The following is a 23,782-nucleotide window of genomic DNA, read 5'->3' on the forward strand; positions in this document are numbered from 1 at the left end:
GGTAGAAGGCCAGTGCAGGGACCCCATGGCCCAGCCCACAGGAGATGTCCAGTATCTTGAGGGCATCTGTTCTTAGATTCCCACGCTAGCTCTTTGCTCACTTAACCCTGGCATGGACCAGCCACTTAATCGCTCTGTGCCTCAGTTATCTCAAACATAAAATGATGCAAATTGTGGGGCCTATGCCCAGAGGCTTATGACTCACATTGAAATAGACCCTGGATATAAATGATCTGGCACAGTGCCTGGCACAAGGTAAGGACTGAATCAATGGTATTAGCTGCTGTCGTCATCATAACAATTATCGTTATCATCATCATCATCCTCATCGTCATCATTGTCACTGCTGTCCCGAGCTGGGGAGAGGCTCCTGATCATTCTCCCTGCTTAGTTCCCCAGAGCATGAAGGTTACTTTAATTCCATGAAGGGTCCCCTGAGTCCCTCAGAAGAGCAGGCACCCATATCATGTATGTACACTGCGGACCTGACCAGGTCACTGCTCCCAACCTTCAGTAGTTTATAGTCTGCAGAGGGGATGGTGAGGAGGAATCACTGAAATATTTTATGTCAGGTACACACTGGAAGCCCCAAATCCAGCAATGCAGCAGTGTGCTCTTTCCTTCTCTAAACCGACTTAGCTTCTGTTTCTAGCTAGGTCCCCCCAGGTGGTGGTAACTGGTAGACTGGCATCTCTTCTGCCTCCCTTTTCACACAGTTGTGTCTATGCTCTGGGCTGATGCAGTGCCCTGTGCAGGGGAGGAGAGCACTCCTGGGCAACTGTCAGAGGTGTCTGGTCACCTCTGTTCTCTGCCATCAGTCACCCAAATCCTGGCTGCATCATCCCTCACTTCTGCGGTCCAGCTCGGCCACTGTCAAAAGAAGTCCACAGGCATCTCGGGCAGGTCATCCAGATCTGTCCTGCTCCACACTCCCAATTCCATCTCCCTAGCCATACCAGCCGGGGATGAGGAATGCGCCTTGCCACCTCCCAGGCTCTACCTGAGGTGGGCACACAGCTTCTCTGCTCTCAGGTCCCCAAACCCAAATACCATCTGTTACCATCACACCCTCCTCAGGGCCCAGCACGGCCTCTTGTCTCCCTCCTCCAGTTGTGAAATCTTATCTTGAAGGAGCAAGGCCCAGGCCCAGGCTCATCCCAGGTTCTTTCTCGTCTTACCCATGGCCCTCAGTTTTAAAGCTAAAAAGCCAAGAACCGGCCTCTGCCACTTCCCCTTGGGGCAGCAACAGAGCTGGCCTTCCTGTGGGAGGCTCACAGGTGGCAGGAATTCCGGGGAGAGCAGGTAGGAATTCCAGGGAGAGCAGGTCAGTGATGGTGTCAGTTCAGGCAACTCCTCCCCAAGACAGGGGCACAGAGTGAGGCTTTGAATGGAAGCTCCTGAGCCTCCCATTGGAGGGGAGCAGGGCAGACGTCCTGGTGTGTCCCCACCTGGCCCTGCCCACTCCACCCAGCCGGTGCTGGAGCTGCTGCTCAGGCACACGCCCAGCTGCTCACCTCTGAGTGAAGGGTCATGGCCACGTGTGGGCGGCAGCCATGCTGAGCCTCGGCGAGTATATCCAGCCACCCTAATCGAAACTGCTGGAGCAAATTACCTATTGATTTCTCCATCACAAATGTGTTTTATTTTATCTTCCTGTGGGCTTTTATTGGCCATAATCGTCTTTCTGGAAGGCCTCCTTGCTCAGGCCGGTGACACGATTTTTTAACACATGACATGCAGTGTTATTCCATGTCCCCAGGAACATGAGCCAATAAATATGGGAGAAAGACCATTTCCCTCAGGGGCTTGTTCATAGCGCCACCATGACGTGATGAAACAGTCTAGCCACATGAGTGGCCCCGTCCCAGCCAACTCCTGGAGGGCCTGGGGGGGCAGCTGCAGGCGTTGGCATGGACAGCTCTGGGGGGGACCCCAACACGATGTGGGTGCAGGCAGGTACTGGGAGTTTGGAGGCATCTGGAGTCCAGAGACAGAGGGACCAAGGCCAGACCTGGGGGTACCTGAGACCCCTGGTAGAACCTTTCAGAGGAGTGTGCTGGGTTATTCTGGATCAGGCGTCCCTTCAGGCTTGCAGTCAGCTTGGGCTGTGGAAGGTTCTGCAGGGTGACAGCTGCAGGTGCGAGGCCCCTGTGTGGCACACACAACCCCAAGATGGGCCTGGGCAGTGGTGGTGAACAAGGGGGTGCCCACCCCCTATATCCCCCAGGCACCTATGGGGCACAGATGAACCACACTGGCGCTGTGCCGGACGCTGGGGAGGCAGAGGTACAGGGCACAGCCCCTGCCCCTGCCCCAGGGGTGGCAGAGTCAGGGTGGGGGTCATGAACCAACGCAGTGAGAGGTGACAGCGTGCATCAGGGAGCCACGAGGCATCTCACTCAGGACTCAGGGAGGCTAGCAGGGACCACCCCTTCCTTCAGAGGGACAAGGAGACCACCCCTGGGGAGGATGAGGGCTCACCTAAGCGTGGTGTCGTGGTGTCGCGGTGATTGCGTGGAAGCGTGGTATCACAGTGACTGCGTGTCACCCCCAGGGGCAGTGCAGGGACCGTGGGGACCCAGGACCAGAACTGTGATCTCTGCCACTCCCTGCAGACCCTCCTGGAGGCAGTCATGGGCTTCCAGGAGCCACCGTCTCAGTTTTCCTTCCATGCTCATCCAATACTATTGTTTAGGCAATTTTATTTTTTGAGACGAGGTCTTACTCTGTTGCCCAGGCTGAAGTGCAGTGGTACGATCACTGCTCACTGCAGCCTTGACCTCCCAGGCTCAAGCAGTCTTCCCACTTCAGCCTCCTGGGTAGCTGGGACTACAGGTGTGTGCCACCATGCCCAACTAATTTCTTTTTTTTTGTAGAGACGGCATCTCACTATGTTGACCAGGCTGTTCTCGAACTCCTAGGCTCAAGTGATCCTCCTGCCTCAGCTTTTCAAAGTGTTGGGATTACAGGCATGAGCCACCGCACCTGGCCTTATTGATGTGATTTTTAAATTTCTTCTTTTTGTACTGAAATATCTTATTCAGTAGCAGTGCCGAGAAGTCCTGAGTGTGACATACCAGATTATGTGGTTGTTCCTGCTTGGAAAGATCAGGCCCTGAGAGGCTGTGGTGGCCCCGGAGATGGGGCGGGGTTGGATCTGTTCAGACTCAGGTGCTTCACTGCCAGCCCCAAGCATGGGGAGTGGAGTTCAAAACAGCACCTTGTGGGTGGAACACCCCAGGTTCCTTCCTGTCTCCCCTGTGGCCCTCAGCTTATGAAGCTCCAAAGCCACAAACTGGCCTTTTCCGCTCCACTGTAGACACTGCCTGGCCTGCCTGCCTGCAGGTGGTTCACGAGGGGTGGGAACGTGGGGACATCACATCAGTGGCGGGGCATGGTGCCCTCATGCTTCTTGGGGAAAGCTGATTGATTCCTCCAGCAGATAAGTTCCTCTCTAAGTGGAAATGTCTTACACTGTTTATCATGAAAGTTTCCAGGCATTCCTAGAAGTAGGAGGAACCTGCATAATTGCGTGGAAGCGCTGTGTCATGATGACTGCGTGGAAGCATGTCATGGTTGCATGGAAGCGTGGTGTCACGGTGATTGCATGGAAGCGTGTTGTGATTGTGTGGAAGCGTGGTGTCGCGGTGATTGCATGGAAGTGTGGTGTCACAGTGATTGCGTGGAAGCGTGTTGTGATTGTGTGGAAGCATGGTGTCACGGTGATTGGAAGTGTGTTGTGATTGTGTGGAAGTGTGGTGTCGTGGTGATTGTGTGGAAGCATGGTATCATGGTGATTTTGTGTGGAAGCGTGGTATCGTGATTCTGTGGAAGCGTGGTATCGCGGCGATTGTGTGGAAGCGTGGTATCGCAGTGATTGCATGGAAGCGTGTTGTGATTGTGTGGAAGCGTGGTGTCACGGTGACTGCGTGGAAGCGTGTCACGGTGACTGCGTGGAAGCGTGGTGTCACGGTGATTGCGTGGAAGGTCGCGGTGATTGCGTGGAAGCGTAGTGTCACGGTGACTGCGTGGAAGCATGGTGTCACAGTGACTGCGTGGAAGCGTGGTGTCACGGTGATTGTGTGGAAGCGTGGTGTCGCGGTGATTGTGTGGAAGTGTGTGATTGCGTGGAAGCGTGTCTTGGTAATTGCATGGAAATGTGTGATTGTATGGAAGCGCAGTGTTACGGTGATTGCGTGGAAGCGTGTCACGGTGATTATGTGGAAGCGTGGTGTCATGATGATTGCATGGAAGCACCGTGTCACGGTGATTGCGTGGAAATGTGGTGTGATTGCGTGGAAGCGTGGTGTCACGGTGATTGCATGGAAGCGTGTGGTGATTGCATGGAAGCGTGGTGTCACAGTAATTGCATGGAAGCGTGGTGTCATGGTGATTGCGTGGAACCATGTCGTGGTGATTGCATGGAAGCGTGGTGTGATTGCATGGAAGCATGGTGTCACAGTAATTGCATGGAAGCGTGGTGTCATGGTGATGGCGTGGAAGCGTGGTGTCATGATTGCATGGAAGTGTGGTGTCACAGTGATTGCATGGAAGTGTGGTGTCATGGTGATTGCATGGAAGCATGGTGTTGTGTAAATCTCACAGTGATAGGCACGCTGCTGCGTGGCAATCTGCACTTTTTGCAGGAGTACTTTTTTTAATTACCAGACCTCATGATCCTCCGCACCTAAATCTGTCAGAATGCATCACCCTCAAAAGCACATTTTGGGCAGGGTGCTGTGGCCCACGCCTGTCATCCCAGCACTTTGGGAGGCCGAGGCAGGCAGATCACCTGAAGTCAGAAGTTCAAGACCAGCCTGGTCAACATAGTGAAACCTCGTCTCTATTAAATATATAAAAATTAGTCAGGCATGGTGGCGGGCACCTGTAATCCCAGCTACTGGGGAGGCTGAGGTGGGAGAATCACTTGAAGCCAGGAGGCAGAGGTTGCAGTGAGCCGAGATCATGCCACTGCACTCCAGCCTGGGCAATGGAGGAAGACTCTGTCAAAAAAAAAAAAAAAAAAATCAAAGCTCTATGATAAGAAATAGAGAGCAAACTCACAAACTCACACTCCCAGCTGTGACCCTGACCCCATTCCTTCCCTCTGATAACGATGATCATTTTTATTGGTTTTTGGTTTATCCTCACGCTGTTTCTTTCTGCAAATATGAGCAAATACATATACAAATCATATTTCTCTCCCTCTTTTGCACAAAAGGTGCACACTGTGGGTTGCTTTTTTGCCCACCAGTAGATCCTGGAAAGCTCTCCTCTTCAGTACACAGAGGTTGTTCTCTTTCCTCTTTACGGCTGCAAGTGTCTCCCCATGCAGATGTACTGCAGGCCGTGCAGCCCACCATTGCTGATGGATGTTTGGGTCGTTTCCAGCATATTGTCTCGACAGATACTACACAATGTACTCTTATGCATACGTTACTTTGCACGTATCTAAGCGGAATATTTTAATGCAATTGAGACACAATGTGTTGTGTTTTCTTCCAGTGAGACTGTTGCAAGCTTTGCCATTGAACGTCTCAGGGCCCCAAGCTGTTTCCATGTAACTTCCCTCCCTCCCCAAAATGTGTAGGAAAGGCTTGAGCGAAGCTTTTCTGATAATACAGCATCACTGCAGAACCGTAGCTCTAGGGTTTATCAGCCAGGGTCCTGGTGCACCAGAAGGGCACCAAAGAATTGTGTGAATGCAGGAGCCAAGTGCAGCAGTGACGGGAACTGCAGACCTGGCATGGTTCTGTCCGGGGCTGCGGTAACAAATTACCACAAACCAGGTGGGTTACAACAATAGAACTGTCTTCTGTTCCAGCTCTGCGAGTCAGAGACATAAAATCAAGGTGCCGGCAGGAACGGTCTCGCTTAGGAGGTTCTAGAGGAGAACCCACTGCCTGCCTCTCTCCTGTTTCCTGGCCTGTAGCTGCCTCACTCCAGACTGCACCTCTGTCGCCACATGGCTCCTCCCTGCACCTGTGTGTCTCCAATATCCCTCTCCCTTTCTCCCTATTTTGAAATTTTGGAGAGCCTCGCTCTGTCACCCAGGCTAGAGTGCAATGGTGTGATCACAGTGCACCGCAGCCTCAAACTCCTGGGCTCAAGCGATCCTCCCACCTTAGCGTCCTGAAGCCCTGGGATTACAGGCGTGCATGACCGCACCCAGCCCTGCCTGTCTGTTATGAGGGCCTCTGTCTTTAACTTACATGTACAAAGACCTTATTTCCAAATAAGGGCTCATTCACAAGTCCCAGGTGGACATGTCTTTTGGGGGCCACCATTTCACCCCCTGCAACTGGTGAGGCCCCCCTGGCCAACAACGTCAGGAGCCTTCCCCACACTAGGCTCAAAGGAGGAAGGTAGGGACAGGGTTACCAGGCCAGGAAGAGGGGCCGCCCAGCAGGGGCTGCAGGCCCCCCAGGAGGAGCCCAGCTTCTGCCTCAGCACAGCACGGGACAGGGGCTGGGAGGCCTAGACTTCCTCCCTCTCTCCTCCCATCGGCCAAACCCAGCAGGAAGCCGGAAGATAAGGGTGCCTGGGAGATGGGACCCTTTGGGGCCTCCTGGCTAAAAAGCAGAGCAGAGAAGAGCTGGACGTGGCTCAGGGAGGGGTGGAGACCAACCTTCCCATGTGTCCCCCCATGCCCACCCCCGCGGGAGCTGTGCCAGGTCACTCCCAGCCCTGATCTGTTGTTCCAGGCAGTCGACTACGAGCTCAACAGAGCTTTCATGCTGACAGTGATGGTGTCCAACCAGGCGCCCCTGGCCAGCGGAATCCAGATGTCCTTCCAGTCCACGGCAGGGGTGACCATCTCCGTCATGGACATCAACGAGGCTCCCTACTTCCCCTCAAACCACAAGCTGATCCGCCTGGAGGAGGGCGTGCCCCCCGGCACCGTGCTGACCACGTTTTCAGCTGTGGACCCTGACCGGTTCATGCAGCAGGCTGTGAGGTGGGTCCACAGGACATGCCTCGTCCCTGCCTGCCGCTTCCCAGGTTCCATACAGAAGGGTCCAGAAATACCCCATGAAACCCACAGCCCAGAATTCCCCCAGATGGGTGGTCGGGGGCATCTCCAACCTGAGGCGTCCTCCCAGGAGGGAGCCGCAGCCCCTTAGTCTCAGATAGCCAGATGCAGCCCCTGATCAATCGTGAGTGTTGTGACCGGTGCTTACTCATTCAACTCATTCAGCACTGTCTAGACACAGGCCGGCCCGATCCTGGCCGCACTCTCATAGCTATGAGACTCAGCAACCTCCTGCCCTCTCTGTTCCTCAGCGTCCTTGTCCGTTCGATGGGGACAATGAGGGCGTCTGCCCACAGGGTCCTTGTGAGTGGAGACCACCCACTACTGGGTGAGCTCGGTGCCCGTAGCCACTGCGTGGCCTGTCCTGTTGTGGGGCGGCGGGGGGGGGTGGCCAGTCCAACGTGGAGGGGAAGCCCTAGAGGAGGACAAGGCCTGAGGGGCTCCAAGGAGACGGAGACACTGGCCCAGGCCCAGGCCCTGGAGGTGTGGCCAAGGAGGCCTGGGATCCAGGGCAGCCCCGCCCACCCCCAGCCTTACCTCCCTCTGCACTTGTGGTCTCCGCAGATACTCAAAGCTGTCAGACCCAGCGAGCTGGCTGCACATCAACGCCACCAATGGCCAGATCACCACGGCGGCAGTGCTGGACCGTGAGTCCCTCTACACCAAAAACAACGTCTACGAGGCCACCTTCCTGGCAGCTGACAATGGTGCGGCCCGCCCCAGGGAGGCAGCCGTCTCGGTGGCCTTCCCGTGTCCTGGGTTCTGTGGGCGAGGGAGGGTGCTGGCCAGGGAGACCCCAAGAGGCCAGCAGGCATCCAGAGGGTCAGCCAGAGGGGCTGAGGGGGCATCTGCGCAGACACCGGTGATCAGGGCTGCGTAATCTCAGGGCCCCCAGGCCATGTCAGTCATTCGTTCTGCCCCCTCCCCAGCATTCACTTGCTTGTTCGCAGGTGTGCCTGGTCTGTCCCCCCAGCGTCACTCGCCCACAGGCTCCAGGGGCGTCAGGGCACTGGTCATCCCAGGCTTGGCTTTGCTGCCCTCTGCAACCTGAAATGCATCTCAGTTTTGCTGCCTGTAAACTGAGGCGCTGGAACCAGGTCCACAGTTTTCAAATGCTTTCAGCCGGCAGCCCTTGCCACAGACCCCATCCTGCAGGGAAGGCCCAGCCCCACTGGTCAGCAGCCCCAGGGGTGCTGCCCTCGTGTCTCTGACCACCCACGGCACAGACCCCTGTGGCCCTCAGTCACAGCAGGAGGCATGAGACCCTCCAGGGCCCTGGGAGTGCAGAGGGCAGCGGCAAGGTCCCGGGGCAGGCGGCACAGCAGACGACCTCAGGAGGCTGGACGGGAGGGCGAGGATGGGCTGGGCAGAGACGGCAGGAAGAAGGTTTGAGAGCACGCGGGGCTTTCTGAGGGACGTGGGCCGGCATCTCAAGAAGCAGCCACCCCTTCCTGGACCTGCAGTAACCCCACGAACTGGCCGAGCCCCCCATGGGTCACACGCTCTCAGAGGCATGGAGGCAGGGCGGGTGGGAGCACAGATTCTGGAACCGAAGATAGTCCAGTACCACCGCTTACCAGTGGGAAAAGACGTGACTGCTCTGTGCCTCAGTTTCCTCCTCTGCCAAGTCAGGGGAGTCTTAGTACCCCTGAGAATCAAACGAGTCAGAGTCACTGGAACACTGAGGAAGGGCCTGGCTCAGAGCAGCATGGGCTCCTGTTTGCTGCGGCCGTGATGACTGCCCAGGCTGCTGTTCGCTGAGTACCGGCCGAGTGCCTGCAGCTGCTCATCAGTGGGTGGAACACAGTGACGCCCTGCTGTGGCGTGGCTGACAGCCCGAGTGTGTCGGCTGGAACCCGGGTCAGTGAATACCGATGGAGGAAACTGCAGCACAATTGAGGCTTTTTTTCTCTCACGTCAAAGAAGGCTGGAGGCAGGCAGCCCAGGGGGAGATCCGAGACCTGGGGCATCCTGACTGTGCCACGGCATGGCCCAGAATGGCTGCTGGAGCTCCAGCCATCACAGCCATGTTCTGGCAAACAGAAGGCCTTGCAGGGAGGGCACGGGCACACGTCTGCTACTAAGGACTTTCAGAAAGCCCCACGCAAGTCCTCCACCCACAGCTCACAAAGCCCAGAACTTACTGATGCAGCCACCCCCAGCTGCAAGGGGCGCTGGGAAATGGGGTCTTCTAGATGGACAGTGTTGATCCCAGACAAAATGTAGGACTCCGATTATTTTATTAAAAGGAAACAGAAGATGGATATTGGGGATGACTCAGCAGCGCGTGCCCCAGGGAGACCGGAGAGAAACCAGCCACGCAGATGATTCAGGCAGCAAGAAGAGCTGGGAGAAAACAAAACAGGCGGCTGGGAGGCAGTGACCGGGGCTCCGCTCTGAGGAGCTGACCTTGGGACCAAGAGCTGTGGAACCAGAGGAGCAAGCAGGGGAAGGAGGGTCACAGAGTTAGGAAACAGTCTGCGCGAAGGCCCTGAGGCGGGGCTGTGTCTGGTCCGCTCTTGGAACGGCTGTGTGTGAAGCCTCATGAACAAGGGTAGCCATTGTGCAAATGCTCGTCCCATAGCAGATGAAGGCAGGACGTGGACACCCCCCTGCCAGCCTCCCCCAGCCAGCACTGCCTCCCCTGCCAGGGTCCACAGAGCCTGGGCCGTGTAGCTGTGCAGCTGCCTGTGAGCCCAGGGCTCTGGTCAGGGGAAGCGTCTCCCCTTGAGGGTCCCCTGCCACAGCTCAAGCCCTGAGATTAAATTAGAAAGTGATTGTGAGCCCGGGCCAGGCCCAGTGGCTCACACCTGTAATCCTAACACTTTGGGAGGCCGAGGCAGGTGGATCATGAGGTCAGGAGTTCAAGACCAGCCTGGCCAACATGGTGAAACCCCATCTTTACTAAAAAAATACAAAAATTAGCTAGGCATGGTGGTGCACGCCTGTAATCCCAACTATTCGGGAGGCTGAGGCAGAAGAATCACTTGAACCTGGGAGGCAGAGGTTGCAGTGAGCCAAGATGGCACCATTGAACTCAAGCCTGGGCAAGAGTGAGACTCCATCTCAAAAAAAAAAAAAAAAAAGAAAGTGATTGTGAGGCCGTAGCTGGAACATCAGAGCGTCCATCGCACGTGGCAGATGCCATGGGAGGGAGCCGGGGTGCGCAGGCTGGAGCAGGAGTCCTCCGGTTAACAGAACCTGTCTGTGCTTCTCCGATCACGTGCCGTGCCATCAGCTACATCTCAAAGCAGTTTTCAAAGGTAGCACCGCGCTGCGTCACCTTAAATGTGTTTTGATGCAGCTTCCAGAAGATTAAAGAGACATCCCGTGGGATATATTTTTACATGCTTCGCCTGCCTCAGTCAAAACACGTGGTTGTTAATGTCAGGTCAGGAGCTGCCATCAGGAGCAAAGCCACAGTCAGAACATGCCGCCACCGCCGCCGCCTCCAAGCCTGGAGAGCAGACAGGGCATCTCTCTGTCCCCAGATTCCAGCCACCTGGCCTGCATCCACCAGCACTGCTGGCCTGGGCTGAGGCAAGGACTGAGCATGTGAAGGCCCCAGGGACAGGGATGGCCCCTGAGGAGATCTGGGGGCTCGGCAGAGCACCTCCATTCATGCTGAAGCCAGAGGTCATCAGGTCCTCCAAGGAGACCTCCTGCCGGGCCAGGAGGGAGCTTCCATCAAAGCTCATCTGGAGCGGCCGCACCTGCTTTTCTCACAGACACTTCCAAAAGCAGCAGTTCTTCCACGCAATCATGCGTCTGGGCTCAGGGCTTCCAGCACCCTGGGGCTCTGCTGGGCGGGGCCAGCAAAACTCAGGGAGGCAAGGAAAGGTTTTGCCCTAAGAAGTCCCAGATGGGGCAAGATGTGATGGGTGGATCCCAGCGTTCAGGGGCCAGTGCAGAGCCCAGCACCCTCAGAACCCCTCCCTGGCTCCCCAGTGGGAGTGAGTCCCCGGTGCGTGGTTGTGAGTTTAGCCACGCATCGGTGGAGGGCATATGGCGAGGGCTCCACGTGAATGCCACACCCCACTGTGTGCGTGTGCAGCTGCGGGTGTGGCTGTGGCCGTGTGCTCTGCCGTGTCTGTTGAGGTGCCGTACGCAGTGGTGTGGCTGCCCATGGCGTGTGGCAAGGTGTCGGTCAGGAGCCATGGCTGGGCTGTGGGTCAGTCCCTGTGCAGCTGTGTTGGGGGATGGCCGGCTGTGTCCAGCTGGGGGTCTGCACATGTGTCCCTGTGTATGTTGCATGTGGTTGTTTGTGTGTGTGTCCTGTGTGGAGCTGTGGGTTGGTCATGGAGTACCAGGAGTGGCCCGTGTGGTGACCTGTGTCTGTTCCACAGGGATACCCCCGGCCAGCGGCACCGGGACCCTCCAGATCTATCTCATTGACATCAACGACAACGCCCCTGAGCTGCTGCCCAAGGAGGCGCAGATCTGCGAGAAACCCAACCTGAACGCCATCAACATCACGGCGGCCGACGCTGACATCGACCCCAACATCGGCCCCTACGTCTTCGAGCTGCCCTTTGTCCCGGCGGCCGTGCGGAAGAACTGGACCATCACCCGCCTAAACGGTGAGCCCGCCTTAGGCCACGGGGAGGGCCAGACTAGCCTGGGGTGCAGGCCCCTGGGAGACCCAGCTGGCCTTGGAAGAGTGGGCACCAGAGGTGGGTGACAGTCCTCCAACAGGACTGTCCCACCAAGGCTGGGGACACTGGCCACGCTTCAGCTGCTCAGCCTCCTTCACCTGGTCCTGAGGAGGCCACCAAGTCATTCCCAATTTCTTGCTGCTTTAATGAGCCCAGCCGTGAACATCCTTGCAGCTCTGCCCATGTACATCCATGACAACTTCCTGTGCCGGTTGTCAGTTGACTGGACCCTGACTGATATGTTTCCTTAGAATACTTCCCTGGATGCAGATTTGTGGTATAAAAGGATATCAAAATTCTCAAGTTTTGGCAGTACTGTGAAAATGTGCTCTAAACATGTCTACTTCCATCGGGAGAGTGCCTGTTTCCTCAAACCCCACCAACACTGAACATTATTGTTTTAAAATAATATTTTATTCTGCCACCTTTAGGCCAAAGTCATTAGTTCCATTTGTGTATCCTGATTACCAGTGGAAATTTTTAATATATATTTATTGGCCATTTTTGTTTCTTCCGTGAATTGTCTGTTCAATGACTTTGCCTATGTTTTCTTTGGGGAGTTTCTTTTTATTGATTTGGTAAAACTCTTTATATATTCAGGAAAATTATTTCTTCATCCTACATGTTGCAATTGCTTTTTGGTTGTGTCTCCAATGTCTTTTTTTTTTTTTGAGACTGTTGCCCAGGCAGAAGTGCAGTGGCACAATCTCAGCTCTGCAACTCCACCTCCCAGGTTCAAGCAATTCTCCCACCTCAGGCTCCCAAGTAGCTGAGATCACAGGCTTGCACCACACGCCCGGCTAATTTTTGTATTTTTTACTAGAGACAGGGTTTTGCCATGTTGGCCAGGCTGGTCGTGAACTCCTGACCTCAAGTGATCTGCCCACCTCAGCCTCCCAAAGTGCTGGGATTACAAGCGTGAGCCACCACACCCAACCTACAATGTCTTTTAACTTAATGATGTAGCACAGGTGTATGTATGTATGTGTGGTAACCAGGCAGCCATTTCAGACTTCCATGCCATTGGACTTTTAGTCTTTTCCTTTGGACGTCTTGCTTGGAAGCCAGGGCCGGGCTCTGGTTGAATGTTTACTGTTGCTTTGCACCAGGTGACTATGCCCAACTCAGCTTGCGCATCCTGTACCTGGAGGCCGGGATGTATGACGTCCCCATCATCGTCACAGACTCTGGAAACCCTCCCCTGTCCAACACGTCCATCATCAAAGTCAAGGTGTGCCCATGTGATGACAACGGGGACTGCACCACCATTGGCGCAGTGGCAGCGGCTGGTCTGGGCACCGGTGCCATCGTGGCCATCCTCATCTGCATCCTCATCCTGCTGAGTGAGTGTGGCTGAGCACCAGGGTGGGCAGGGGCATTGTGGGTATGAGTGCCCTGTCCCAGGGATGGTGGGCAGAGGGGGGCCTGGATTTGCCCCTCAGCCCTCATCTCTCAGCCTCATCTGTCAGGAGCCTTTCAGAAATGCAGCTGAACTGGTCCATATGACAATGGGAAATTGGAGCCTCCCGTTACTCTCAAGTCTGGAGGTGCAGGCCAGCCCAGGTGTCTCCCATGGCCTGGCCCCTTTCCACGGCTCCACTCTGCCTCCCAGAGCCCCTGTGTCCTGAAGCTGTTGCCCTCCAGGACCTGTGATGCCTGTGGGCAGCTCCCAGGTAGACTTAGCAGAGGGAAGGTCAGCCCTGCCTGTTAGCATCCCCATCCAAAGTCCCAGGACACTCTCTGATTGGACTGGCTTAGGTCACATGCACACCTTGGAGCCAATCACCAGCCAGGCAATGGAGTGTTCTCATTGGCTCTGCCCAGATCACATGCTCTAGTAGTTTCTTGAGTTTCCCACAACCACTGTGGGTTCCCAACAGGTCTGAGGGCTGACAGTGGGGGTGGTGCCAGGGGAGCTGCTTGAAAATGACCCCAGAGGTCTCTCTTCCCATCATCCCTCATGGACAGTCGCTGTGGTCTGTGATACCCCAGGGATCCCAGTCAGAAGCAGGGCGGGGAAGGGTTGGGCTACCACCTCCCCAGTTCACACCCAAACCACAGGGTCCCCCACCACGTCCAGAACAGGCGGCAGGCCCCTCCTGCAGACCTGGCCTGCGGCTGACTTGAGACCCCAGGGACCAACCTGAGCCCTGTCCAAAGGATGTCTGAGTTATGAGGACTCTGCTTTTTTTTTCCCCCATTTCCAGACCTATCACCCCTTGAAAAGCCAGTTTTCATTTCTGAGGCTTGTTTTGAAAGCCGTTCAGTGTCGTGGGCTTCTTTGTATGATCAGGAGTGGAAAGAACCCCACAGAGGTTGGGAGGTGTCTCTGTAGCAAAGGTGGAGGCATTCTCACCGATGTCCCCTGCTCTGAAAACACCGGGGCCAGGCCCCAGCCAGAGCACCCTCTGTGGGCAGGGCTGTGAGACCCAATTCAGCTGAGTGCCTGGCCCGTGCAGGAGACCTGGGCCACTCTCGCGGGCAGCCGCAGTGGAGGGCATCCACAGTGGGGCCGGGGCCACGGTCAACAGCAGATCCGCCTGCTGCCCGGCTTCTGCCCAGTCGTGGGCACCTCAGCCCTGGTGGGGTGCATGGGGGGCACCCGGAGTGGCCTCCCCTCCTCCACACTCCTCCTCTCAACCCTCGCTCATCTTGTCTGCCTGGATGAGCCTGGGATGCCAGCTGTGAGAGTGGAGCTGACCTCTTCAAAGGTTCTTGGCCTTGTGGCTTCCGTCGAGCCAAGACTAGGCCCAGGCTCCAGGCTCCAGGTTCTCACGGAGCTGCACCTGCAGTGCGTGGCTCCTCCCTCCGCCTGCACTTCCCTCTCCACGATCTGGGCCAGGTCAGGAAGCGTCCCCCGGCTGTCACCTCACCCTCCGCAGGCAGGGGGATGCCGCCAATACCCACAGAGCTCCTCCCAAGCCTCCACTCAGCTTCGGAATCCTTCTCACAACATCAGGCAGCCACAGCCAATTAATCGGGTTGGCAAAAAACAGCCCTCCTGACTGGCGGGTCGCCGCCCCTCTCGCCTCCGGGCTCACCCTCTGCGGTACATAAGAGCGCACCTGTGATTCTGGGCCTCAGTCGTTACATCTGTGACATGGAGGTGACGGGAGGCTTCAGGAGGATGCAGTGGAGTGGTTTGTGCAGGCATTTACTGGGGGCGTGGGCTGCATTACCTGCTCCTGGAGCTTTGCAGATGGGTGCGCCAGGCTTTTCCTGCAGCAGAGGCAGCCAGGGGTCCAGAGTGAGCAAGGCTGTTTAGGGGAGCCAGGCCTGGACACGGACCTGGGAAGGCAGAGAGAATCCAGTTCAGCTTGGGGGAGAGGGTCCCTCCATCCACCCCACAAGGGGACTTTACCTCTCTTCAATTTCCACATGCACCTGAACTTCTGAGCCTGTACCCCAATTCCTTTGAGTGGTGGAAAGAGCCCCTCTGAGTGACCCCCTCGGTACTGGGTGGGGCTGCCCTTCTGTCCAGCGACGCCCTGGACTGACCCCACCCCAAGGGCCCTCAGGAAGCAGGATCCCTGGATCCCCTCTCTGGGCCCCTATCCTCCCAGGGCACAGCCTCTTTCAATATGGGGGAGTCCATCTCCCTCTCTCAGTGATTCCTACCAAGACACTGTGTGCCTAAAACCTCACTTCCACCTCCTCTGACAAAGCCATCTCCCTCCTGCTGCTCAGAAGAGGGACTCAGAAAGACGTGTGGGTGGGCCCCTCAGCCCCCCATGTCCTCCCGTCCCCAGGCGGTGAGAGGCACCCTGAGCTGGCTGCCTCCTCAAAAGGGGAGTGCAAGAGGAGGGCAAGCTTGTAAATCAATGACTCAAAATGTAGCCCAGTGCCCAGGCAGTGAGCTGGGGAGAGGGCCTGAGCCAGTGCGGCTGTGCCTTGGAAACTCATGCACACACACACAGGCACATGGGCACACATGTACTATGGACATGAACACATGCACTCACGCCCCATGAGCATACACAGACACAGGAAGTACACATGAAGACACATGCACACACAGACCTGTGCAGACTTCTGTGTGCATCTACACACATGAACACACGAGCACACACAGATCTACACGCTCACACACAGGCACACACATGTGCAAGCCTTCATACACACGTCCTCCTGCGGATACACGTATGCATGCTTACACAGACACGCATGAAGCACCTACATCCACGAATGCACATGCACATGGGCCACACATGTGCACAGATGTGTCCTTGCACATCCAGGCCTGCATGTGCAGAGACATGCGCGTGTGCAGTACAGGTGTGCATGCACACATGGGCACAGTCATGCTTGTGTGCCACCTGCATGTACATGCCCACATAGACACATGGCACAGAGGCACACGTGCACACACCTGCAGCACACCCTGCTCACGGGCAGCCCTCCCCCGCAGCCATGGTCCTGCTGTTTGTCATGTGGATGAAGCGGCGAGAGAAGGAGCGCCACACGAAGCAGCTGCTCATTGACCCCGAGGACGACGTCCGCGACAACATCCTCAAGTATGACGAGGAAGGCGGCGGGGAGGAGGACCAGGTGAGACTGCGGCTCGCCCCCGCCTCCCCACGCGAGGCCAGCTCTCACGTGTACTAGTGTCTCAGCAGGGATTGCCCTGGGGTTTAACAGTAAGACATTTCAACCTTTTCGCCAGTGAAGGTGCCAGGCAGGGGAGCGTGGTTTCCTAGCCTGGCCACCCTGCCCACGTTTGTATATCTAGCCTGGGCTGAGCTGTGCACACTGCACCTGCATCCCCCACGGGGGATCCTGGGACCCCTCCCATCCTCGCCTTCTTCCCTCCCACCACCAGCCCCAGCCCAGTGCTGCCCTGTGCCCTGGAGGGGAGGGGGCTCCGGGTTGGCCAAGCACACCGATGCCCACTCGCGGATGCTGCTGTGTGCACAGGGCTGTCGACTGACCAGGGGCAGTGCACCAGGCGCCCGGGAGGGTAGACTGTGAGAGCTGCTGGTTGGAATCTGGGTCTGCCCTTGGCCTTTCAGGGAATCGGGGCAAGTCCTTAAACCCGTCTAAAGCTCAGACCCCTCCCTGCCCCTCCCACAACACGACCATAACGAACGTGAGGCATGTGCCTTGCGGAGGCCCAGCTCCTGGCCCCCTGAGCACGCGGGGCACGTGGTTGGTGAGCAGCATGGTGGTGGGGTCATTCGGGGAAAGCCCCAGGCCATGGAACACAGCCAAGCACAGCCCCTATCCCTGCCCAAGGGATTGGGGTAAAGGGCAAGGAGGTGGGGCATTGTGGAGGGGCACAGCAGGGGACAGCATGGTTCTGTGGGATGCTTGGAGACCAGGCCACAGGGCAGCAGGTGCATCTGTGGCCCAGGTGACAAAAGGATGCAGGGCGGAAGGGGGGCTGGCGGATTCTTCCGATGCCCCTGACTCCTCCCGGCTCCCTCCCCCAGGACTACGACCTCAGCCAGCTGCAGCAGCCGGAAGCCATGGGGCACGTGCCAAGCAAAGCCCCTGGCGTGCGTCGCGTGGATGAGCGGCCGGTGGGTGCTGAGCCCCAGTACCCGATCAGGCCCATGGTGCCGCACCCAGGCGACATCGGTGACTTCATCAACGAGGTGTGTGCCTCTCGGCAGTGGGGGGGTCCCGGGCAAGGTGTCTCCTCTAAAAATTAAATTCTGGTAACACACAAACAGAAGCCATCTCCACAGTGCCGGCGGCTGCCGTGGGGAGGAGGCAGCTCAGACCTGGGTTCCAGGCCCTGCTCTGCCCCTCCAGCTGGGTGGCCTGGGAAAATCACCTCCCTCAGCAGGCCCTCTTTCCAAGGATGAGGATTCCTACCTGTAGGCTAGGCGAAGGATCAACACACAGGGCTGGGTGCACAGCAGGGGCTTCATAAGAATTCGGGTTTGCAGCAGAGGCACCAGCAGCAAGGACAGGCCTCAGGAGGAGAATCAGCGGGGCGAAGGCGCACTTGGTGCTATGAGCCCTCCAAGTATTAACCTTACATAGAGCCCACTGCCGCTGGGAACGGCCTTCCCGGGCTCGGCTCACCCAGATGCTCAGAGAGGCAGAGGCCAACTTGCCCTCCCTCCCCACTCTTCCCCCACAACCCCCCTCCCCACCCCAAACATCAGGACACAGCAGGTGGGAGCCACACAGAGGTGGCTGCCTTCCAGGGCTGCCGCCTGACCACATGCCCAACCTGACACTTGAGGGTTGGAGGGGACTTGTCCAACGAACAGCACACCTCAGCCTTCCATCTTCCCATTTGCAAGAAACATTTGAAACATCGCTTACAATGTCACCAGGGAAGCACTCAGTTTCCGCTTCAAACACGCAGCTCCCTGTCTTCGTTCCCATCTTCCTTTGTGGTGAAGCGAACAGAGGAGCAAGTCAAACAGGGCCGACTCCTCCACAGGGAGCGTCCTCCGGGCAGTGACTCTGAGGCTCCAGACTGGCCTCGCCTGTGGCTCTGCAGGGATCACGGGGTCCTCCGTCCCGGTTCTAGCCGGCGTGAGCCCCTGTGGTTTCATCACCTGCTCTCCAGTGCCCACTGCATTTTAAAGGAGGTTTAGCAACACTCAGACCCCAGCCTAGGTCAGAGTCTCACTTTAAAGGAACTGATTTAAACAGAAGGTAACCCAGGCAGTGATTCAACAGAAAGACAGAAACGTTTCCCCAAAGCAGATGCTGTTCCGGGCCACAGATGAAATTCCTACAACTGCCCACGCAGAAGCTGCTCTGACGACATGACGCTTACCGTCTGTGACATAATAAAGACGTAAAGATCCCCAAACGTTTGCCCTGCCCAGTCTATAATTTAGAGCCCACTGTTAGCCAGGCGCGGTGGCTCAGGCCTGTCATCCCAGCACTTTGGGAGGCCAAGGCAGGTGGATCACCTGAGGTCAGGAGTTCAAGATCAGACTGGCCAACATGGTGAGACCCCGTCTCTACTAAAAATACAAAAATTAGCTGGGCATGGTGGCGGGCGCCTGTAATCCCACTACTTGGGAGGCTGAGACAGGAGAATCGCTTGAATGTGGGAGGCAGAGGTTGCAGTGAGCCAAGGTCGCACCACTGTACTCCAGCCTGCAAGACAGAGCAAAACTCCATTTCAGAAAAATCTAAAAATAAATAAATAAATAAAGCCCACTGTTAGATAGGTCTTAGGAGAAATTAAAAATGAAAACAACAAACCAGTCCATACTGAATGACACTGAGTACCCTCTCCCAGGGCCACAGGAGGAGCAGGTGCTGGCATGGAGGTGGCACCCACGGGCACTGAGGAGAGGACGGGGCTCCAGCAACACCCACGGCACTGCCAAAGCTTGTCTGTGGGAGTGCCACACTCATAACTGCCAGGTTCTGACTTCTGTCCACCCTAGGTCCACTTTCCCTCCAGACAATGGTCAGCTAGACTGGAGAACCATCTGCCTGCCCCCTTACGGAGGAGCTGAGCTTCAGCCACATGGCCCAGCCCTCACCTCCCCGACACCACCCCTTGCCCTTCCCCACACCCCCCTGCCCTTCCCCTATAAACCCTCACACCCCCCCACCCTCTCCCACACCTCCACCTTCCCCCACACCCCCTCCCCGCCTCTCCCACATCCCCCTCATCTCCCCTTGGGTTGGGAGGAGCTGAACTCCAGCCACGGGCCCTACCCAACCCTCCGCCTCCCCTGCCCACAGACTGCTGCTGGATTTCAGTTTGCCCCTTCAACACTCCCATGCTCCATCTTCACAAATGCCCTTTTCTACTCAGAAATGCCCTTCAGTTAAATGCAGAGAGCCCTTATTGGACACCTGCTTTATGCAACGTCCTACATCCCTACCTCTTCTTCTGGGCCTCGCTTTCCGTTCCGTCCGATCCCGGGGCTGAGACAACGCGCCCTGCACCCTAACTCTGTGTCTGTGACCCCCAGGGACTCCGCGCTGCCGACAACGACCCCACGGCACCCCCCTATGACTCCCTGCTGGTCTTCGACTACGAGGGGAGCGGCTCCACCGCAGGCTCCGTCAGCTCCCTGAACTCATCCAGTTCCGGGGACCAAGACTACGATTACCTCAACGACTGGGGACCCAGATTCAAGAAGCTGGCGGACATGTATGGAGGCGGTGAGGAGGATTGACTGACCTCGCATCTTCGGACCGAAGTGAGAGCCGTGCTCGGACGCCGGAGGAGCAGGACTGAGCAGAGGCGGCCGGTCTTCCCGACTCCCTGCGGCCGTGTCCTTAGTGCTGTTAGGAGGCCCCCCAGTCCCCACGTTGAGCTGTCTAGCATGAGCACCCACCCCCACAGCGCCCTGCACCCGGCCGCTGCCCAGCACCGCGCTGGCTGGCACTGAAGGACAGCAAGAGGCACTCTGTCTTCACTTGAATTTCCTAGAACAGAAGCACTGTTTTTAAAAAAAAAAAAAAAAAGAAAGAAAGAAAGAAAAAAAAAAAAAGAAAGTGCCTTTTGGTACATGTATCAGATTCCCTCAAACTCAGGAGTGTCTAAAGCAGACAGACCGTCCCCACCTTCCCATCCCGAGCGGCCTCCAACCCCAGCTAGTCCCAGCTCTGAAGGCATCATTCAGAAATGGGGGAGACTGTGTCTTTCTTACTTTTTTTTTGGTCTTTTATTAAGAAAAAGAAAGTGGGTGACTTGTTTGAAAACAGAGTGGGGTTCAAATCCCAGCAGCCTTTACTGTACACAGCTGGGGGTCTCTTGAGCCTCTTGGGAGTCAAGGCCAGCTGGGAGGCTTAGCCCTTCAGCCCCAGCAGCAGAAGGCCCTGGGGCTGGTGGGGCTCGGAATACCCCCACCTTGTGGCTGCTCCCCACCCCCTCCCGGATGCTGTGAGGAGCTCAGGCAGGGGGCTGGAGGGGAACAGGGGTCATCCTGAAGGGGCTCCACCCCCAGTCAACCCAGGCCTCCCTCAGGGCCACCTGTCACCCTGAGTGCCACCAGGTCCCCTCTGCCTTTGGTCCAGAAGAGTGAGTTGTCCAAACCAGCCAGCATCCTGGCTCCAGCCCTCCGACCTTGGTGACCAGACCCCATGGGGTGCCATCAACGGCCCCGCGACAGGCATCAATTCAAACCCCAGGACACTCTCGACAGCTCCAACCATCCGGAGGGCTGTGCAGATGGCAGGAACCAAGGACCCTCCCTGGCGGCTGGAGAGGGCAGTTACGGGTGGGCGTGGTGACCAGAGCACACCCAGCAGCCTGCGAAGCCTCCCCGTCCCCAGCCTGTGCTCCTGATTCCCGCCAGACGCTTGTGAGCCTGTGTGGGTGGCAGGAGGCCCCATCTTGCTGTGCCTACCTGTCGCACAGATGCCTCTGCACGCTGCAGACGGTGCCTCTCCTCTCCTATGGACCCTCGTCGGGGGCAGGCAGCGGCCGGGTCCAGACTTGCTGCTGTCCTCGAGGCTGGCACTGCTATCTCCAGGGCTGGGTTGACTCAAGCCAGACAGGTGGAAGGAATTGGTTCTGCAGGACAGTGAGAGGGTCTGTGTCCCGGCACCCCCGGGACAGCGCTTGGCTGCCTGTTGTTCACTGCATGAGAAAACTCGGAGGGTGCATTCTCCCGCTGGCATGGCTGTGTCTGGGCGCCTCGGGCTGCGGCAGGGGGGGCAGGCCCCATGTGGGGAAGCCTCGTGCTTGGTCAGCTGTCTCTCCCAGGCCAGTGACAACTGGCTTCCCGAGGAAGGAGGTGAAGTACCAGGGACCCTGGGCGGGACCCTGGGCAGGACCTGGTGTCGGGCAGGGCGGTGCCAGCACTGGGGAAGGAGAGGGAGCCCTCCCGGAGCCCCACCCTGCACCTGCCGCTGGGGTCAGGGAGTGTCTCGGGGTGCCTGTGGGGGCAGCATGAGCTCCACCAGGGGCCCCGGCCCCCACCTCAGCCTATGGCCCTTCCCCATGGCTAAGGTCACGCCTTTTCTGAACAGCTTTGGCCTTGAGTGCACACATCTGTGCCAGGCTAACGGCATGTTCCCGCTGGACGTCAGGGTCCTTGTCCAAACCAAACTCACAGCTGCCCCTGTGCAGCCTTCAGAGTTGAGCTGGGGTCTCAGTCTCCAACCTGTCCTTTCCGACCCTCCCATGGCTGCCCAGGGAGGGCGGGGTTCACTGTGCCACATGCTGGGTGCCCCCCTCTGCAGACAGCCAGTCCAGGAGATGGACCAACAGAGGTCAAGGGGCAGCTGGCCAGGCCGCACCGGGGTCCCCCAGTTCTGAGCTGTGCTATGCAAACAAGAATGCTCCTGTGTGTAGGGGGCATGGCCGTTGGAGGGACAGCTGGGCGGCTAGTGGAAGGACTGGAAATCTCTGTTGTTGTTTGGGGAAGTCCATGCTTCAGTCCTTCGGAGTATGCATGGATTGTTCGAAGTGTGACTATGGCCCGGGAGCCAGGGCAGCATGAACTCCTTTCTCTGAAATTTCGAGGCCTCCTTGGGTTCCCTGAACTCTGGGCTGATGTTCCCAGGACCCAGCACCAGGAGACCCCAGTCCCGCCAGCAGCCGCCGCTACCTAGGAGGGCTGGGTGACATTGGTGCCGCCTCCCACCAGCTCCCCCTCCTCGCCCACAGCCTCTTGTCACTGCCAAGCCCCCGTTCCTTTTGCCCAAATCACGCAGGCGGAAGCTGCAGTGCCAGCTGGAGGGATGTTCATAGGGCTTCCTGTACCCATCCCTGCTCCAAACAGCTGGGCAGCTTCCCCTCTACCCCCACCCTGGTGAGCCCCTGGGGGCCAGAGAAAGATGGGGTTCCTGCACCTTCCCAGCTCCACCTCTGAACTTGAGTTAGCGTTAGCTAAGCATACAATCAGTGTCGAACGTCTCTCTTCCTTAAGCTTGTAGATACGACTGCCTATAATCAGGGGACCCCCACTGGAGGCCAGGAGGCCAATGCTGGCCGGGTGCGAGGGCATGGTTTGGTTCCTTTAGGGAATTTTTGTTTTGCAAACAGGAGAAACCTGTGCTGCAGGTTGGAGTGGCAGGAACGACTGGCCTTGGTCAGCAGGCAGCCCCCAGCCTAGGGCCACAGTCCTCTTCAGGGCCTGGGCAGCCCCAATTTCTGGCCCAGCAGGTTTCTCTTTGTAGTGTCTTTCAGCACATCCAAAATGCTAGGCCTCCTGCCACCAACGTGTCAGAGCAATGTCCAACTGTCAGGCTCTCAGAGATGCCTCAGTTTCCCTAGCATGAGCACCAGCCAACACACACAGTCCACTGAGATGATAATTCTGTTCTCTCCAAAGCAAAAAGCTGGGCGAGGGGTAGTCTCAATTTCTGTCAGTGCTCAAAGGAATAACACCAAAAGAATCAACACAGAATCTCCCAGACACACGCGACCCAGCTCGCGGCGCCGTGGGTCCGCAGGAGGGACAGTACCTCGCAACAGGCCCAGCGGGGGACCACCTCTCTGTACAATTGGAACGCGTTTTACTTTTCTTTTCTCTCCTTTTTTCATTCCAATTTTTTTTGCATGTTTCTTTTTGAAATGGACAAAATGTGTAGCAGCCTGCATGAGCACAGTTGTTTTGGGGAAAGATACTGGAGTATGATGTACTCACACCTGCAAATCTGAGCATCGCGAGGTTAAACGTTCCACCTTTTTTTGTAATCGTCAACAGCACAACTATTTTGTATTGTTGTTTGTATCATTTTGTACCAAAAAAAAAAAAAAAAAGGAAAAAGGGAAGAGAGTTGATGTTTTCAGTGTGTTTCCAGTGCCAGACAGTCTTGGTCCCGAACTCAGTAGACCCTTGCGGAGCGGTTGTGCGCGGGCAGGCGGGGCGCGCTGCTCCAGGGACTGAATAAAGTCCCCCTTTTCCATAGTCGGCATCGTCCTGGCTTGATTTTCTTCCAAGCATTCGAGAAACAGATGGTGCTCCGGGACAGCAGGTGGGTGCACATGGGGGAGGTGGCAGCCACCATGAGCTCCATGCACGCTGAACACACTCCTTGAGCACCTGTGCAGCTCGAGGCGCTGTCCTAGGCTGCGGGAAAACAGAAAGAACAAAGCCAGGCCCGCTCCTCACACCTGTGGGCCCACATGCCATCTGTCTCAATGTTTTAAAGGGTTTAGAAGGTATCCATGAAACTAACAAGCAAAATCACATTCCCCTCCTACCTT

The 23,782-nt window shown here is 56.9% G+C and overlaps 1 protein-coding gene across 2 annotated transcripts in view; it reads left to right on the forward strand.

The window, feature by feature from the left end:
• CDH4 (cadherin 4) overlaps positions 1-19,799 on the forward strand; it is a 690,417-nt gene extending 670,618 nt beyond the window's left edge. For both annotated transcript variants that reach the window (XM_055372827.2, XM_055372828.2), the window contains exons 10-16: positions 6,705-6,958; positions 7,598-7,740; positions 11,380-11,613; positions 12,798-13,031; positions 16,097-16,236; positions 17,118-17,282; positions 19,590-19,799. In XM_055372827.2, the coding sequence (XP_055228802.2) occupies positions 6,705-6,958; positions 7,598-7,740; positions 11,380-11,613; positions 12,798-13,031; positions 16,097-16,236; positions 17,118-17,282; positions 19,590-19,796 (1,377 nt within the window). In that variant the 3' untranslated portion in view covers positions 19,797-19,799. The remainder of the gene's footprint in view (positions 1-6,704; positions 6,959-7,597; positions 7,741-11,379; positions 11,614-12,797; positions 13,032-16,096; positions 16,237-17,117; positions 17,283-19,589) is intronic.
• Positions 19,800-23,782: the final 3,983 nt, after the last annotated feature.

Source organism: Gorilla gorilla, chromosome 21 (genome assembly GCF_029281585.2).
Source record: "Gorilla gorilla gorilla isolate KB3781 chromosome 21, NHGRI_mGorGor1-v2.1_pri, whole genome shotgun sequence".
In the NCBI taxonomy this organism is placed as follows: Eukaryota; Metazoa; Chordata; class Mammalia; order Primates; family Hominidae; genus Gorilla; species Gorilla gorilla.